The sequence below is a fragment of the Thermobia domestica genome, chromosome 1 (genome assembly GCF_964235325.1).
Source record: "Thermobia domestica chromosome 1, izTheDome1.hap1.1, whole genome shotgun sequence".
NCBI lineage: Eukaryota > Metazoa > Arthropoda > Insecta > Zygentoma > Lepismatidae > Thermobia > Thermobia domestica.
The window spans coordinates 166458926-166478960 of NC_137454.1; the positions used below are offsets into that span (position 1 = coordinate 166458926).

Below are 20035 nucleotides of genomic sequence, written 5' to 3' on the forward strand. Positions count from 1 at the left end.
TCGCATTAACTTCCAAATTCACGCTATTCGGCTCCGGGCCGGTGGGTACCGGGGGTGGAGGTGGGTGAGATACCGAGACATATAAAAGTAATCCAAAATGACCGATATTAGTGTCAAATCCATAGTTTTCGCGGTCGCTGAAATCAATGGCAACACTTCCATTAGCGATGACTTGCAAATTCAGTTACAATTGAATGCGGACCGGGAGTCAGCGGAGGGGGGGGGGGTACCGAGACATGTAAGACCGATATTAGTATCAAATCCATAGTTTTCGTGGTCGCTGAAATCAATGGTGATACCCCCACAGGCATTGACTTCCAAATACAGCCGCCGTGCGAAACACGGGTATATTCATCTAGTATATAAGATGGAGATTCAATACATTTATAAGATGTATGCTGACAAATTTTCAATGTGTACAATCAGTGGCGTATTTAAGGAGGGCTTCCGGGCTTAAGCACTCCCTGAAATCTTACTATAGTAAAGTAAATTAAATATCTTGCAGAATTTTCACATTTCCAGGCAAATCCCCTTGAAACAAAATCGTAAATACGCCACTGTGTACAATTAAGGGTGCAACAAATGTATAGGTGCCAATCGAATATGAACTTTCAAAGCATTGGGAACCAAATTTTCGATGGTTTATTCAGTCCGCGTGTGATTAATTTTTATTTTAAATTGATGTAGTGACTAGACTCCTACCGCCTTATGTAGAGTCGTTTTGGCGTATGATTAGCGTCATACTAAAGGCCTGACTACTGCAGGTAACATATGTCAATCGAACTCTTTAGTATGGCACTAATCACGAGTCAGAACGACTCTGCATAAGGCCCCTAATGTTCTGGTCTAATGACTTTTACGGTGAAATATCTGACAATTAGGATCATACTATATACACCCTAGCGTTGTTTCATTTTGTACTAACTTTAAATAAATATTACGCATAAACAAAGGATTGATCACATTAAATCAAAATCCGTTTTGTTTTCTCACGTATCCGGCGATAATACAGGAAAAATTCTGTTAGTAAAATTATACTTATTATTATTATTATTAGTAATGGCAAATGCACACGTACATTTTCTACACTTCAGAAATCGAATGAACTCTTCTTTCTACATTTATTTTGAGGGGGGGGGGAGGCTACAGTGGAAATTTCGATTTTATATACTTAAAATGTTTCTCTGCAATTGTCTAAATTAATTTATACGAGTAAAACATTAAAAAAAGATGTCAAAATAAATCTCTTCTCGCTGAAGTTTAGGCACAATCATTAGTCACATAATGATCGCTCTATAATGATGTTGGCATAGACAGACGACAAAAGGAAGATGAAGTTTAGGCACAATCTAAATCGAATGAAAGGAACAAATAATAATAAACGTGACAGAGGAATGTTCCTATAGTACTATTCAGAACTACTCAAATACTGTTAATAGCATTCATTATATCAAATATTTTTTCTTTTAATTTTCGAAGGTTTTCTTTTGTGGATAACAGATTTATATAAGACATTTTCAATACAATAAAAAAGATTATTCACACACTACCGCTATACTCTGCTACGTCAGTGTTATTCGTTTATCAAATTTACTAGAATAGTTCTTACAATACATCAGTTAATAACACAGAAAAAAAATCTAAACTTTTTATACGCAAGTCATCGACCAGTACACGTTTAAGCACATGTTCTCGACCCGAATTTACATATGAACCACGTTGTTGTGAGATTAAATTTGTACTTGTGTGCACTAGGACGTCACTCGGGTAGCATTCTTATGGAAAAAGCAACTAAGAATGGTACGCAATCAGTGGCTCACTTGTGGTACGAAGAGCCCCTGTTTCGATACCTGTCACATGAGTTTGTAATGGCCACGCGTTATTCGTAAGTTTGGAAGGGTTTCGTCTTTTGTACTTGTAATTTCATTCTATCAATATTCACTTACATTTAGAGGATAAGGCATAACCTCTACAGATTAATTTATTAGTTTATTATTGTTTGTCTCAATCCTAACGGGTCATCTTAAAAAATCACTTTTGAAAGAATGTATTTTCGTGCAATTTATACAGTAAAAATGAATATTTGATTGCCCTATCCATTTTTAAAACAGTACAAATCAGAGTTCCTGAGTCCGTGTATTCTTATTATTCCATAAAATCACCAACTTAGACAGGTTTCACTGTGTCCAACAATTTACTTGGTGCTACTTAAAGATAGCATAACCAACTCTGAGGATAACGATATATTCATTCTTTAAAAAATGAAAGTTAATTATTTCAAAAATAAAATTATATTTTCTCAAACATCCACAGACTTAATCAGTTCATCCACAATCATGATGTACAGAATATCAAACATATATACACAGACACATATATACATACATACATACAGTTTAATACAAAAATTGGTCCATCAAATCTTATCAAAATAAATCATCAGCACTTTTTGTTCGCTCGAACTTTGCCTTCCTTCTGAATGGCTGCGATTGTGGTGTGAATTATGTTTGCAGCATCTCGGAGTTGTTCTTCAGTCATAATTAAAGGAGGAGCGAGTCGTATGATTGTATCATGTGTTGGTTTGGCAAGCAAGCCGTTGTCTTTCAATCTTACACACACATCCCAAGCACTATACTCTGCAACACAATCATATAAGAAATTGATTAGGAGTTACAAATTATTGCTATTATTTATAAATAACGAACATGAAACAGGAATTTGAGATTCTATATTTTCTGTAAGCAAAACCATTATCTACGTTTAAAATATAAGCAAATAGCCCCCAGTCTCTAAGCAGCCTTGGCAATTAGCAGTCCCACTAACACTTTTTCAATTGCACAGAATGATTTTACAATTTCTATGTAGTTTCCTAATATTTGCAAAATTTTACAATATTATTACGTTTAAAGAAAAAATGCTCAAAGATCATACATACGAGGTCTGACATTAAAGTAATGAGAATGTTTTTTTCAGCTGATGCTGGCAACCCTGCAGACTGAAACCGCCGCCATCGTGTGACCTTGAGCCTGCTCCACTAACACAGCATGTGGCACTCACGAAATATTATTCATTATGGAGTTAGAGGTTGAAGAGTGTGGTCGTGTGTTGGACCCCCGTCACAACAATGGAAGCACGTAATATTGAGCAGGACTACGCAATCACCTTCTGTGTGAAACTTGGTGAGACTGCCGCGGTAACGTACCGAAAGCTTCAGCAGGTCTTTGGAAATGAAATATTATCAATGGCACAGATGTATCGTTGACACAAAATGTTTGCGAAAGGCAGAAAAAATCGAAGATGAACACCGCAGTGGGCGACCCACAACAACACGAACGGAAGAGAACACAGACAAGGTGAGGGTACTTGTGCGAGCGGATACATGATTAACCGTGAAAATGATTGCGAATGAACTGAACATGAATCGAGAAACAGTGCGTCTGATATTAACTGAAAATTTGGGAATGCGAAAAATGTGTGCCAAACTGGTTTTGAAAACTCTCACACAGCAACAAAAATATGACCGGAGGACTGTGGCGGCTGATTTGTTGGACCAAATAGAATATAACCCGGATATACTGAACAGAATTATCACTGGTGATGAAATATGACCCCGAAACAAAATGTCAAAGCGCGCAATGGTGTTCGAAAGATTCACCACGACCAAAGAAAGCCCGCATGTCGAAGTCTAAGGTGAAATGCATGCTTGTATGCTTTTTTGACTCCGGGGAATTGTCTATAAAGAGTGGGTACCTACAGGACAGACAATAAATCAACATTTCTACATAGAAATTCTCGAAAGACTTTGAAAACGCGTCCGTCGTGTTCGTCCAGAGATTGCTGACACCTGGATCCTCCATTACGATAATGCACCAGCCCATACTGCATTGTCTGTTCAGGTATTTGGCATCAAAATCCATTACAGTGCTACCACACCCTTCTTATTCACTGAACATCGCCCCGTGTGATTTTTTCTGTTCCCAAAGGTGAAAGCAGTGCTTAAAGGACACCATTTTGAAGCAGAAGGAGACATTCAAACAACAGTAACACGGGCTTTGGCAGACATCCCAAAAGATGACTCCTAGAGATGCTACCAACAATGGAAACGCCGATAGAGTAAGTGTGTGCAGGAACAAGGGGAGTGCTTTGAAGATGATCACATTGTGGTTGGTTAAAAATGTAAGTAAAGTTGTTTTTTTTTCAACAATTCTCATTACTTTATTGTCAGCCCTCGTATACTCCGATAGATCTCACTGAGTAGAACAAAATGATATGCGCCAATTTAAAAGCTCATGCGCAGTTTTCGAGAAAATTAACAAAAGTAAATTAATTTATAAACATAAAAATTGATGTTCAACAAAAACAATGCAACGTATTAAGGTGAGACTAATCTTGAAGTATACCCTCACAAAGCTCTTTATTACGACACAACCGAGAGGATAGTAGATAGTATGGTTAATGAGATAAAGCTCAAAATTATGATTACGTCTTAAACTTTATTCTCTATATAACTAAAATATTATCTTACGATAAGACATACATCAGTCCGCACACCACATCGAGTTTAACGAATATTCTTAAGAGTACGTTCTGAGGTGCTGGCATAGTTTGGCGACCACATTTTGAAAGATTTACAGATAAAATTCAATATTTTGCATGAAAGACATGTTTATAAGGAACAAATTTCTGCAGGCGACAGAATTAAATACAAACTAATACAGTTGTATGTTAGGTTTACAAGTGTAGAATTAGTGTAAAACCATTACAACTGCTTTACGACGGATAAAGTACGTGAGTGCATATGAAAGATGGTTCTATAAGATGCTATTTTCCACCAGCAGCATATTTCCATACAGTGTAGAGAACCTGTATTTTATGTTTAAAAGTGGAGTGTTACTAGTATGAAACCATGACAAATGCTATTGAAACTCGTATCATTGTCAAAGCCTACTTCTTTTAACCACCCTCGCCTGCATGCATACCCACCATCGCTGAAGCTCCCTGCTCCCTTCGGATGCACTCCCGCGCTACAACGCGGACCCACCAGCTTCGCCTTGCCCTGACTCGGTTAGAAGGCATTCGTGCTTCCTAGTAGTTACGTAGCACAATTTTTTTTTTTTTTTTTTACACTGTAGTTTTATGCCACATCCGGAAGCTATATTTATACCCAAATCGTAAAAGAATTGTAATTTTTCAACAATTACTTCTGGTGCTCCCCTTGAATTTTATGTGTGCCATGTAAGATATTTTCATCTCGCCCAGTGGAAACCTTTTAGGAGACAATAAGAAGGAAATTAGTGAAAGAATTATAATTTGTCAACAATTCTTTCTAATGCTGCGCTAAAAGTAAACCTGTATGCGTTCTGATGCGTAGTTTCCGAGAAAATCGAACTTTTGTACCGATAAAAATATATGTCATTCTATTTACGTATTATGTACATATAAAAAATATTTTGCTAAATATCAGATCGTGTTTTCTCCTAACAGTAATACCGACACCCCCAGCGATGAGAGACACACTCCTGACAGTTACGAACATACTACTCTAATATCTTGCAACATTTAGTTACTTCATAATAACTAAACAACATTCGGTTTTCACTAATATTCATGTAATAATTTTTCGAAAACTAGAAACAATGTATAAAAACTTACAAGGTAGTCAGAACTTCGTAAAATGTAATTAGAATTGCATAATATCCGCCATTTTGATTAGTTCAAAAGTACATGGTTTAAAATCCAATATACATATATTAAAATATGACAAAATAAATACATAACAGTGTACTCAAATCAAAAATTATTAGAACTATGTACACAATACAATTGAAAACAAATATATATATCATGGAATATATGAAGTTTAAATGACATTAACAAGAAATAATAACATATCACCGGGGAGGCACCATCTCAAGGAGAAAGCTTCTGTAACGGAACGGGCCGTTACATATTTATATTTTCTTTCTTCTGATAACCGATCACAAAAGTTACACATTCTTTACAGTGCATTTTTCTCCAATTATTGTATTATAATTCCTGAGTTCAACAGCAAAATATGGTTTTAATTTTAGATTATGATCCACGAGATAAGTTAATGATGATGTGAGCTTCTAAGAATGGATAACGACAAAATGGAACTTAAGACCCCTAATTATTTGATACGCTTAAAAGCAAATTTTCATATCCATGAAATCATTCCACAGTCAATACTATAGTTCTAACACTATTAGTAGCGAAAAAAAGAGAAAAAATAAACATATACTAATCTGTATGATCAACAATACATTGACCAAACACACAGTATGGTTTAAACTTAAACTTTAACTTTTGTTTCACTATGATATGATCCAAGGATAAGACAAACCGTATATCCAGAAGTGGAAAAGAGGGAGGGGATGCGAAGACATGACGTCCCCTTAGTAACCTGAAGAATTTCCTCAAAAAAAGGAAGAATATCAGTGGTTATTAGTGAAAAATGGGAAACTTATTTGCTGATCTTGATTTTGTTTATTTCTTGTTTCTGCTCCATCAAACGCTATCGCTCTAGTCGGTAGCCTACAGAAGTGCTTGCAGCCCCGGCCGATAAAACAATATCTATTAAGGACCGTCCACTTAGTTCTGAAATTCTATTTCCACCCTTGTGTATATAATCAATAAGTTACGTTAAGAAGAACAAAATGACATATTTTAACTTGAATTATCATGCGCACTTTTCTCGGGAAACAAATTTTTATGGTGTTAAAATATACGTCGTTCGTTACCAATCTGATAGGAGTTGATAGCTTTTATTCTGCTGGAATAGTCTTTTTTATTATTAATTTATGTATTGCACATGAAAAACATTAACCGTTTAGAAGCAAACTGTACTTATTGTTTGATTTCTCTCAACAGTACGGTATTTACTACTTGTAAACTTGGTTTGTAGTTCATTGTTTTGAAAAAATATTATCTAAATGTAAATTTTAAAAAAGTGGACGGGTTTTTCATGTCATTGGGTGGATCTCGATAATATTTTTACCATTTTATTAAATAGTACTTTCCACGTACAGCAGAGCCACTGTAAGAGGAAGAAACTTCATTAATGTAGTTAACATGCACTATCGAATTGATACGTACATATAATTTAATGATATTCTCTAATAAAAGCTGTACAAGAAAATGAAGTACTGTACGTATCATGTATAGTGTTTCATTTTATTGCACAGTTTGTATTAGAGAATATCATGAAATTACACATACATTATGAAAACACAGTGAAAGAGTGTCATACGAAACCAATGTTCTCTTGTGTTTAAACATTTCTTTATGAATGAGTATACCTTTGTTTCTTATTTTTCTATTGCGAAAGGTAAATGGAGGAAATTGGTTGAAAAAAGGAAGTATTGTAATACATTTATACTATACGTACATATATATATCAGGTGTTCTAAAATTGGCGCCCACGGACCACAGAGCACTATTCTACAACTCAAAACCAAAATGCTATATGATAAAATGCTCTCCGTGGCCTCCTTCAACCGTTACAGAGAACTGAAAATTTACTATGTGGCAACATTGTAGATTAACTTTGAAACATAAGCAGTTAATCACGAGTTTTCATCAAGTAGTTACACCTATTGCGGCCAGATGGAGTTACAGCTGACAAGAGTAGAATAAATGCAAATTACATGACATATTTCATAACAGTCATATTTAGAATATCTTAGAATTATATCGAACATGCTGGTTTTGTGGGATGCTGAGAACCCAAAGAAAAAAAAATTCTACGAAGTGCTCCTCAGGAGTCTGCGATCCTGTTTCGTTCAGTAACATAGTGTTTTCATTCATGTAAACTGATTTTTTACCCGCAGTTTTTTTTACAACATTCAGAAACTATTCCACTTGTAATAAACCGTTAGCATGAAATTGCTTGTTGTGCGAATCTGCGAATTTAATTTTTTTTTTTCTTTTTCAGTTTAGTATTCAACGATTATGCTCTGAGGTCAAGAGAGGCGATGACAATGATGATAGTGAACGAAACGTGAATTAAGAAACTAGAAGGAAAGAGGAGATTTGTACAGGGTGTTTGTCCATAAAAAAGTTCACTTGGCGCGAGCTGGATTGAACCAAGGGGTGTCGCGCACCTGACAAAGTGAACTTAGGGAGTAGGAGTGGGATGATAAAATGAGAATTAAAAATAAATAAAGTATCTCTAAAAGAATTGAATGATTATAGCTTCAATACACATTTATTTTCACAAATCAGTTAATAAGGCATTAATTATGTAAGGGAAACATATAATGGATACAGTAAGAGGTGATTTAGTAACAAACATTAAAGAAAAACATAAATTTCCTTTCTCACACAGGGCGATGAGAAAGGTAGTAGACTTCTAACACTTCGGCTTAGTAGAGAGATTAGTGTATTTAAGTCATAGAGTGAGAGCTACTGTGGTTTCCAAAGCATCTTCGTTTACGCTTATATTCACTGGCGCTTTGCGCCTGCTCCCTACAGGTTCAACCCTGCACAGGTTCGCAAGTTTCGTCTAGCCATGAAGGGGACTATATAAACAATTATTGTAGAGTTGGTGCCAGGATCGTCATTTCAGATTTTGCTTGGGGGGAGGGGAAGACCCCTTGATACAAGCAAAACTCCGCGTTTTTCACTGATTTACTACTATTCTATTGATAAAATCTATATTAATCAAAAGCTCAGAAGGGGGCGATTGCCCCTTCCTATCCCCTAAATGACGCCTCTGGTTGGTGCATGTTTTTCACAATATTTTTAAAGGCGTATCAGTTTGCATCCGTATTATTGATCTGTAGAATTATTTGGACATGCACCAAGATAATAGCACTCTTAGAGGTAAATTTGAATACTTTTCATGAAAAGACATATTTATAAGAAACAAATTTCTGCAGGCCACAAAATTAAATACAAAGTAATACACTTGTATTTTAGTTTTATAAGTATGACTACTACTGTAAAATCATTACAAGTGCATTACGAAGGATAAAGTATGTGAGCACATATGAAAGACAACACTATTAGATGCTATTTTTCACCGGCGGTGTATTTCTGCATAGTGTACAAAAGTTTTATATAATGTTTACAAGTGGAGCGTTACTAGTATGAAACCATGCCAAGTGCTATTGAAACTCGTATCATTGCCAAAAACCACTTCTTTTCACTACCTTCGCTTATGTGTATACCCACCATCGCTGACGCGCCTCCTCCTTTCGCACTTCGCCCTGCTCTGACTCGGTAGATAGCATTCGTGCTTTTCAGTACACATCTAGCACAGGTTAATTCGTATTTTTTGCAGTATAGTTTTTATGGCATACATTCGGAAGCCGTATTCATACGCAAATCGAAAAAGATTTGTAAATTTTCAAGAATTACTTCGGATAGCCCCCTTGAATTTTACCTATGCTAAGTGAGATATTTTTTAATCTTTTAGGGTGCAATAAGAAGGAAATTTGTGAAGAATTATGTTTCTCCTACAATTCTTTTGAGTGGTGTGTCAAAAGTAAACCTGCACGGATTACGATATTAAGAAAGGAAAATGAAATAAGATAATATAAAGTAGACGACAGCTCGTAAAATTGCACATCATGGTACTTAAGTAATGATTAGACAAAAATGATACAATCCTGTTGTTTTTGAAACTGTAAATAAATAACTATAATTTGAAAATTTGGTGTCAGTTTCCTACACTTAAGAATACAAATTACATGTTATTCTTCCACAAAAAGTACGCCACAATAAATGTTTTCTGTTTTCTTAATGAAGGAGATCGTAATTTATGGGAATTATATTTTAGACATCCCATTACAAACAAATACAGACTGTGAATCAGTACTCTCGTCGTTTTGTCTGTGTCCTTCAAATTATTAGACACACTTTCTATGGTGCGAATTTGGATCGAATCAGGAAATATATATACATTGACACAAATGCATTTTGTGCAAATGGATGACCCTTTACGCTAACTTGAAGATAAACACTTCGTTAATAAAACCTACTTAATGCCAAAATCACCTTTAAATACTGTATTAACGTTATGAAAAATTAAAGCCAATTATATTAAAGACCGTTTCTATAGTCTACAATCAATCTTACAATTACTAAGAAGCAAAATAATAGATCTGGCTGGTAAAAATATATTATTGAAAAACACTACTTTTTATGTTCTAAATAGAGAAACCTGCATTCGAACTACAACTGTATGAGAAGATTACTATCAAACTAACACACACACACACACACACATACATATATATATATATATATATATATATATATATATATATATATATATATATATATATATATATATATATATAAATGCACTTACTTTACTGTTATTATTCCACATAGTGGTTTCCATTCAGAAGGACTATATTAAATTTTCAGACGAGTTCCACTGTTAAATATACTCATCTATCTTCATAATAGTCTCACACAAAGAGAATATGGCTCTTTTAGGCATTTGTCTCCAACAATTTTATGAATGCTTTATTTTTTGATTTAAAAATTTTTAAAGCATCAGCTTTAGTTATTATCGATATCTGACTCCGAATGTTCCATTATCTCATACAGTTCATCTTAAGGGAAAAAAATCTAAGCGAAATACGAGGTAAATTAATATTGCATTGTTTTTACTCTGAAAATTTTAAATTCTGACTTTTAATTTTACTACTATATACTTAATAAAGAATATTGTTAATATAATAACCAAATTATTATATGAATACCTAAAACTAAAGAACCAGATAACCAAAAAATCCAAACACGCGAAAGGTTCTACCCATGTAATAAATTATACTTAAGAGTTACATGGCTTTATAATTTACAAAGGGTTTACCAAAGTTATATACGTTATTAAAACAATGGAATCAACAAAATGTAATTTACCACGATCTCATTGAATCTTCCCGCTGGTCTAGTGAATAGCACGTGCGCCTTTATTACATGTGGTTCCGAATTCCATTCCCAGTGGAAAAGCGTTAAAATTTGAACATACTAGGGTGATTCGGATTCTACAGTATTAATAAAACAGAACTAACTAAAGCACTAAATATATAGGGTGGTCAAAAAATCGTTATCCCCAAAACATCTCTTCACATATTGGGGAAAGCGACTTTGTGCCCACCCTATATGTAAACAACACTTGAATAACTGTTTTGGCAATGTACCATCGCCTTCATCAGACAATGGATTCTACCTCAAACTGTAGGTTCACATCTCTAGTCTCCGTATTGAAAAGGGAGGCAAAACTTAAAACAAACAACAAACAATACCCATTGAACAATCATTAGACTGTAGTACAGCTTGTATTCACAGTGCAATTGAGTCATTCAACTCGTGAATCGTTTATAGAGGAATAATGGATTATTATTCATGCAATACAGCACTGCGCTGCTTCAGCGATGACGGAGGAAGAAATCTGCGCTGGACTCGCTGCTCTAAAACTGATCATAAATATTAAATAACGTTCAGGTTCAGGAATTGAATGAACCAGGAAGTGTTGGAGTTAAAATTCTGATGTTTCTGAAACCTCACTCTGTGTTGGAGCATTGTTATTTTGGAAGACTATGTTATTGTTAGGGAGTAACATCTGTACCATAGGATGTACTTGGACATCTAAAATGTTTGCACAGAAATTGATAGTAGTAACTTGTCTTCTTTGGAACTACTAATAAACTTCGGCGCGTAAAAGCAGAAGACACATATGCTAACCATAAAGCCATGAGTATGCTCTAACAGAAGAATCATTTAGGAATTTTCAATACACAGTAAAACATCGATATGACGAAGATTTCGGAACCTCCGAAATTACATACTTTATTATAGTTGAATTTTGTAATACTGAATTTTTCGATCTCTTCTTTCTCCACTTTCAGAAGTATCTTGTGTTTTTCTTTTGAACAAAATTGCTGTTGTTTCTTTTTACCCATATTATTGTTAAAAAGGTAACAGGAATACTAATATACACTCACTGTTTTACGAACAAAAGACAAAGAATGAACTCGTAATGCGACGTGATTAAACAAAATGATAAGGCAGAGATATGAACGTAACGTTTATTAGTTGATTTTAAACTTTGGGCTTCTATTTTGCCTTTTTGCATTGGAAGATACGTAAAGCTTATTTAATAGAATAATGCTCACTGGTTGCGTTCAAACCGCTATCCTGCCTGACAGATCGTGCGTATATATGAAAAATAGCCACCATATTGTAGGTAAAGTAAATGAAATAATCGGACCAAGTGTGGAAACTGAGAATCCGGTTATGAAGATGAAGTTACTTAGTCTGAAATAGTTATTTTTGTTGATTTTAATTTCGACGTGCGGTGCAGGATAAAATGGAGTTTACAGAAGGAATAAGGTATTCTAGAAGAAGTAACGCGTATGACAGATGATGAATAAAGCAGTAGCGTCAATTGTCGGAACCACAATTATTGCATGTTATTTTTTTATGGTAGCATTAAGTATTAATCTGTGATATATGTGCGAGAATTCAGTAAATACGGCACAGAATTGATTTGAAGGTTCCAGTGTTGATTAACATATGAAACACACAGGGGGTGGACAAATAATACGCAAACACCTGGTATAAAAGAGATAGCCATTTCAAACACGATTAGCGTCTGAATGGTAGGTATCGCTGTAGTCACTGACACATCTTGTGAGGTATACAACTTGGCCCGGGCCAGTTACAGTTCAGCGACCGGTCCATATAGGTTATCGTGTATCATGTCTGAGCTGACAGAGTTTCAAAGAGAGCAAATTGTGGGTGTACGTATAGTGGAAGCTTCCGTGACGAAAGTAGCAGAAATGTTTGGTGTGTCAAGAGGAACAATCTCGAATATCATGAACGACTACGAGTGTTCCGGAAAAACGCATCAGCGAAGCACCAGCGTGGACGCAAGTACGTGTTGCGTGACAGAAACAAATGCACTTTGGGTAGGATTATGACCAACCATATCTTCACCATGGCGCCAAAAGTCTCAGCTGTGCTGAATGCTGTGCTTACAAACCCTGTTAGCGTCAAAACAGTCGGAAGAGAACTCCACAAGCAAAGTAGTTATGGTAGGTCTGCAATTCCCAACCACTCATGACTGTTGACCATGCCGCTATACGGAGACAGGGTGCAATGCCCATAAAAACTGGACAATGGAGCAATGGAAGACTGTCATCTAGTCGGATGAGTCTTCCTTTACATTATTTCCAACTGCTGGCTGAGTTTATGTGTAGAGAACGCCAGCACAAGCGTACGATACAGACTTCTGTTACAAAGAGTGAAGCATGGCAATAGTTTAGTGATGATTTGGGCAGCCATATCCTGGTATTCTGCAGAACCCATTATCACCCTTCATGGACATGTCACTGCCAAGGACTACGTAACCATTTTGAGTGACCAGCTGCATCCCATGGTGTAAACCTTGTTCCCAGAGGTAATGCCGTGTTTCACGATGACAGAGCCCCTGTTCATACAGTTCACATCGGCCACATCTCCCATGGCCTCCACAATCGCCAGACCTTAATATCATTGAACCCTTGTGGTCAGTTTTGGAGACCAAGGTGCGAGTCCGCTACCCGTCGTCTCTAGAACAACTTGCAAATGCTTTGGCGGAAGAATGGTACAACATGCCTTTGACAACCATATGCGACCTGTACTTCTCCATTCCCCGTTGACTGCATGCCGTTTTGCATGCCAAAGGTTCTTCTACTCGCTATTAATAAAGGTAATGTGCAATTTTTCAGGTGTTTCTATATTTCTGTCCATCTGTAGTCATAACTAAATTTCGGCTAAATTAATATCGAAAAAAATTAATAATTCTTTTTCTTCTTGTTTTTAACCTCTGTGACCAAGACTCCAGGCAAGAGTGGAAAGATTGGAAATTTACAGATTCACGAATTATAGAAACCTGTAAGCAGAATGATAAATTAATACACCTTTAGTTACTTCACGTATTATCTGAAAAATAAAATAATGTAATAAGAAACATATTTATATTATACAACAGCATGAATTTCAATTTTTGAAATAAAGTTAATATAGGCAAAAATACGAAATTTTCATTCGCTAAACCGAAAGGTCGAAATTGGTTAAAATGAAATGTTTTAGCACACATTAAATAAGGGAAGGAGCCTAAAAATAATTTCGGAAGTTTGAACATTTCGTTATAAAATAAAACCTCGTTAATCCAAACTAATTAGGAAATAAGTTGACAGCATTAACGGAACTCCGGAATAACTGAAATAGTCTAAGAACAGTAGAAAGTGCATTCAAGCTCTGTTTATAGCAACAAAACACGTTTATTATGGTGTAAACAGAATTAATTTATTAAAGGGGATAGCCCTAAATACATAAAATACCACTGTACTGTGTAGTGTAGTACACTGCCAACTGTACAGTATAGTGTATTTGCCAACAATGGGTAAATACAGTACATTATTCTTAACCGTCACTGAACTACATGATGGATACGATGTTTGACTTGTAGCTACATTTCAAACTATGCATTTTTTTTTTCTTGTCCGGATTAAGAAAATTTCGGGGGAAAAGCCCAACTTATCGGGGTTGAGATTACTGAAGTTTTACTGTACTGGGGTTCGTTTCAGCGACATTTTGTGTGATTAAAGGCTAAACTCTTTAATTCAACCACTAACCATTAAACATAATATTAAAAAGCTATAGATGCCATCTTTGTCTACTTCAGTCTCTTTACAAAATTAATATTTTGTCTGATTTACTCTCATCTTTCCAGTTTGTAATTTAACAGGTGGCAGGGCTGCGCTTAGAAACAATGATCATTCTGTTGCTGCAAGTTTGCTTTTTTGTTGAAGTTTATCATCCCATTTCAGCAGCAAAGCTATATGAGATGGACTTACGGTTTAAGGTTGAATCCGAACCACCAGTAAGTACGCCAGAAATTTTTACTTGGGTAGGTGTTCAAAATAAAAGGGGGTGCTCTCAGAATAGTGATATACATTTTTAAACAAACTCAAAGAAAACAGTATATTTTGTTACGCAACTATTACAATACTACTAATATCAGCTCTTCCCAGTAGTAGGTTCAATAAAGGAAGTTTACACATTTGAGCATTTGTTATTAAAGTAAGTAATACAGTGAAACCTCTCGAAACGGACTTTGGTGGAACACGATTATTTGTCCGTAAATGAGAGGTGTCCTTGAAAGGAAAAGTTCTCTCTCACAACACCACATCACACATATTTATGGCACTGAAGAATAAGAAAGTTTGTCCTCTTATGAAGGTGTCCACTATTGAGAGATACCCGTTAAGAGAGATTTCACTGTATTAGGAATTAACCACCACTATTTTACCCAGTAATTACATATGAATTGATTACATACGAATTATTGTAATCATTTTGCAAAATTCTGCCATTATTTCAATTTATTCACTCCCAGTAAGTTTTAGTGAGTGATTTTTTTTTAAAAAAATATTAATTGGGAAAAAATTCCCTCGTCCCATGCTGAAATCATATTCGTTTAGTAATTAATAATGTACAGGGTGTCCGAGAAGTCCTTCCCTGATTACAGAAATTGATAACTCAGGCTAGAAATAAGATAGAAATATGAAACTGGTGTTGAATTGTTTACAAACTATAAAAGTTTTGGTCACATCAGTACACTTCCACATGAGCACCCTTGGTAGCACGTAGCACATCTAGGCGATATTCAATTTCCATCCACACATTAGCCAACATCACTGGAGGGATCGATGCAACGACTGTGGTTATTCGTTGCTGCAGGGTTTCAAGATCTGGTACACGTGTTCGGTAGACCTCATCCTTGACATAACCCCATAAAAAGAAGTCTAATGGGGTTATGTCAGGAGAGTGGACACACTGTGCCTTCTCCTGGTTGGTTGGCATGGCTTCTTGGGCTTCTTACTTACGTCCTACAAACCTAAAACAAACAAAATTGAGACTTGGTAAAACAGAACAAACCTAACACAGACAAAAACTTTTATAGTTTGTAAACAATTCAACACCAGTTTCATATTTCTATCTTATTTCTAGCCTGAGTTATCAATTTCTGTAATCAGGGAAGGACTTCTCGGACACCCTGTACATAGTTGCAATTTCACTATTTTAATGTTCTAACTCTGTTGTTAACGTTAATTGTTGTAATATTATTTGATCTCTTAATCTCCGCTCCTGCCCCTTCCTGACTACGTTACTGACTCTGAATATCTTTCATAAGAAAATTATTCATTGATTTGTTTTCCAAAAATCCAGTTTTTCAGTTTACAAATATTTTGTATCTTTCTGTTTTGTCTTTTTGTAATGTAGCCTAATTTTAATAATTCGCTCAATGAATTTACGTGAATAAAAATATACTTTACAAAAAATTAAGCTAGCGACAAATGCGTTCCAGCATAACACTAGACTCAGTAATTCTTTCTTCGATCGATATCTTCATTTCTAAAAACGTTTTGACTACACCCTTCTAACTTCCATCCCTTGATACACTACTTGCAGAGTAGCACTTACCAACTGAATCTGGTAAAGGCTTATTATTACTGTATATTGTCACATTTTTCCTTATTGAGGAAGAGGTAGGTGAATGACCGCTCAAGACGTTGCCAATTTCAGTCATCTGCATCTGCCCATCAAACTATTTTCTCGGAAACGACTGCGGAGCCCAGGAGGGTAGGTATGAGCGGGTCTGTTTTGTCAATTGTTTTGATCGAAACACCGCCCGAAACAATGAGGTCATGTGGTTCTCGAAGCCATACATGAGAACGAGGTCGCTTCGTATTTTGAAGTGAAATAAATAAATAAGAATATTGTCTTCTTTCCTAAACGCTAAACCTTTTTTAACTTGATGTAATAAATAACCTATATGATACCGATTGATACAATTGGATTTGGGGGAGTATTCCTTTTCCATCCAGGGATGTGTGTAAAGAAATTTGGGTTGTGTTAGGGGGGGGGGGTGTAGATTACTCCCTGCGAACCACTATAATGCGTTTAATGCTCTCCAACAAAAAATTAAATCCGAGGCATTTAATTGGAACTACAACATTAACATGATAGACGGTGAACTAAAGTAGCGAACTAATATTAATTTCTTTCTTAAGCTAGGGAAAACACCTACGGAAACATGGAATATGATACAGGAAGTTTATTGTCACTAGAAATTATCGAGAAATAAAAGGTTTTGCGAGGGCAGAGTTCAGTGGTAGACTATCAGCCTGGTTTTCAAAGTACATATTACTGACAATGTGTGAACATGTGAGAAATCGATTTTGAGAAAAACCGTTGTATTACTGTTAGCACGATATCAAGACGTACTAAACTTAAATAGGACCGGAGTCAAATTTTACGCGACGATTTAGAGAAACGGAAGCTTAATGCACACGGACAAGATCAGAAGGAAACCAGAACGATGCTACAGGATATGAATCCAACTTTACTGTCGAAGAAAAGTGAAAGTTGGTGCTACGAATATGATCCTTATACGAAGCGGCAACCAAGTACAGAATGGGAAGGAAATAAATCGGCAACCACCAAAAACAACAAGATTGAGCGGATTTATTGACACAAAAGATGCGATGTTAAAAGAATTTGTACCTTACTAATAGATAATTGTCCATGACTCATAAAGTCTCTATTCGCATCAGGAAATTCGGAGCTACCGATCTGGCTTGTGGGCATCACTCAATAATGTAGGGTGGTAATACTGCCGCATTGATACAGATATACCTGGCCAAACATCGTATCTCTGCTCTTGCATATCTTCACATGTGCCCAATCTGTCGCCATGTGATTTCTTTATATTTCCCCTATGAGGATACCGCTGAAACAGAAGCGAGATAAGACATTCCAGCAATCCGGAAGGCTGTAACATGTACGCTGAGAAGCCACCCAGAATAGGATTTTCCTGCTCACAATTTTATATAGATAGCGGGAGAACTGACTAGCTTGATATGACAAAGATCATCAACTGGTCAGCTGAATAATTACTATTAAACTTTTTTTGCTGAGAACAAATACGAATACATATAGTCATGATACTGATCGTTACCTATACAGGGAAAATACTTTATTAGTTAAATATGTCCTCTCATTCCTTCATTTAAAAGATCTGTATTTACATTAACTGGTGCACAAGTTAGTACGGTACATACTTGTGTACAATTTGGAAGACATAAAAGTCTGCATTATATAATCCTATATGAATAACAATAGAAGATTTACACAGGAAAAACCTGTGGCTTTTAAAATTATTATTATTATTAAGACTACACATAAACGGAACTTACTACAAAAAGCGACAATTATCTCAAACTGTTATTGAAAACATTTTATTAACATATCATGTATACAAAACTGAAATATAAATGATTCGGTTCATACTGACTTCCGTCGGGTTCGAAATTTTTTCAAAAAATAATTCCACAAATGAAAATGAAAACAGTGTGTAGCAAATAAAATTTTCAAAATACAGTATGTAGCAAATAAAATTTTCAGAATACAGTATGTAGCAAATAAAATTTTCAGAATATTTTACTTTTTGCATCTCTTTTCTGAAGCGACTTGTTCAAATGTGCACTTAATAATATCTATGCAGTCACACAGCTGTTCTTCGTTGATAACTAACGGTGGAGCCAGACGTATTATTGTACTTCGAGTATGCTTTGCCAACAAACCATTATCTCTCAACTTTAGACAAATTTCATACGCATCGAATTCTATATAAAATGAGTGACAAAATTTGAATCGTGAGTTAAAACAGATCCTACAGAAAAATACATACCTATGCTATGAATATTATGTTTTTAATATTACAAGAAATTTTTAAATTTTTGATTCCAGACTCCAAATATAGTAAAATCAATTCTCAAGTACATTTTAAAATAATTCGCAAAAATAATACTTCGTACTTCGCTATTGTTGTCTCTATATTTTCCATGTAATACTTAAATTTTCGCTGGACTTAGATTCTAAGATGTATTGATAATTTTACATCTATAAGACGTGTTACCTACAATATGTAAGCAATCTATAAATTCTATATATGATTTACTTGTGGCAAAAGCATACATAGGAAAAAAATGAAATGAAATGAAATCTCTAAGTTTTACGTCCCACGGTTGTGCCGGTTAGGCTAAAGGAGACGGTGATGATAAGTAATGAATGAAATGGTGGAATGAAGAAAGTGGGACGAAACGGGAGAACCGCGAGGAAACCCACGCACACGGTGTTTGTCCACCACAAAGTTCACTTGGCGGGACCCCAAGGACCAGAGGTGAACGCTCTACCACTGAGCATACATAGAAAAAGTAAGAAAAAACTTGCATTACTTCTTCCACGATTACAGCGATTCATACATTTACATTGTTGTACTTTTAATTTTGAAACGACTAACGAATTAATAGTAGTAACGCAAATATCACATATAATGGAATAATTACTTTAACGTCCCTCACTTATGCTTGAACGTTAAAAGAGACGGATGGTGAATGATTATGAATAAGTTAGTGGCGTGAAAATAGTGAGATGAAACGGGAGAAGTTCGTGAAAATTCACCAGCACGATATTGTCCAACTCAAATTTGTTCAGGGCAATGCTGCTTTTCTCCATTTAATAAAGGGCGGCTTACGAATATGAAGCCCAAATGGCTGACGCGATTGGAACAATCCCATCACTTTAATTGAAAACCATCCATTTCCAGTAATTTTACTTTCTTTCCATTTTCTCGTATCTTTACTTACAACGGAGTTGGCCCTGGACTTTTGATACACCCGGTACATAACCCAAATTTGAGACCATTTTTCTCAGGATTCCAATAACAGGTATGTTTAAAAATAGTTCCATTGGATTTGGCGTTCTAAAATTAGTACAAAAAGCGCAATTGGAAATTTATTCAAGTGTGGGCACTTTTACCATTGACATGTGGTTATTTCTTTCTTTTTTTCTATTTAACTTGTTTTAGGGTAAAAAAGCATACTGTAATTGACTAATGTAAGATACTCGAAATAGTTACATTGGATATCCAGATAGTAGCACTGCA

At 35.4% G+C, this 20035-nt stretch overlaps 1 protein-coding gene across 6 annotated transcripts in view; it reads right to left on the reverse strand.

Annotated features, from left to right (window-relative positions):
* Positions 1–2272: 2272 nt before the first annotated feature.
* Positions 2273–20035, reverse strand: part of Oat (Ornithine aminotransferase precursor) — a 173155-nt gene continuing 155392 nt past the window's right edge. For 5 of the 6 annotated variants that reach the window (XM_081766073.1, XM_081766082.1, XM_081766044.1 and 2 more), the window contains exon 7: positions 2273–2636. In XM_081766073.1, coding sequence (XP_081622199.1) covers positions 2440–2636 — 197 coding nt within the window. In that variant the 3' untranslated portion in view covers positions 2273–2439. Of the gene's footprint in view, positions 2637–18299; positions 18714–20035 lie in introns of those variants that run through there. The other variant, XM_081766091.1, reaches the window with a different exon arrangement.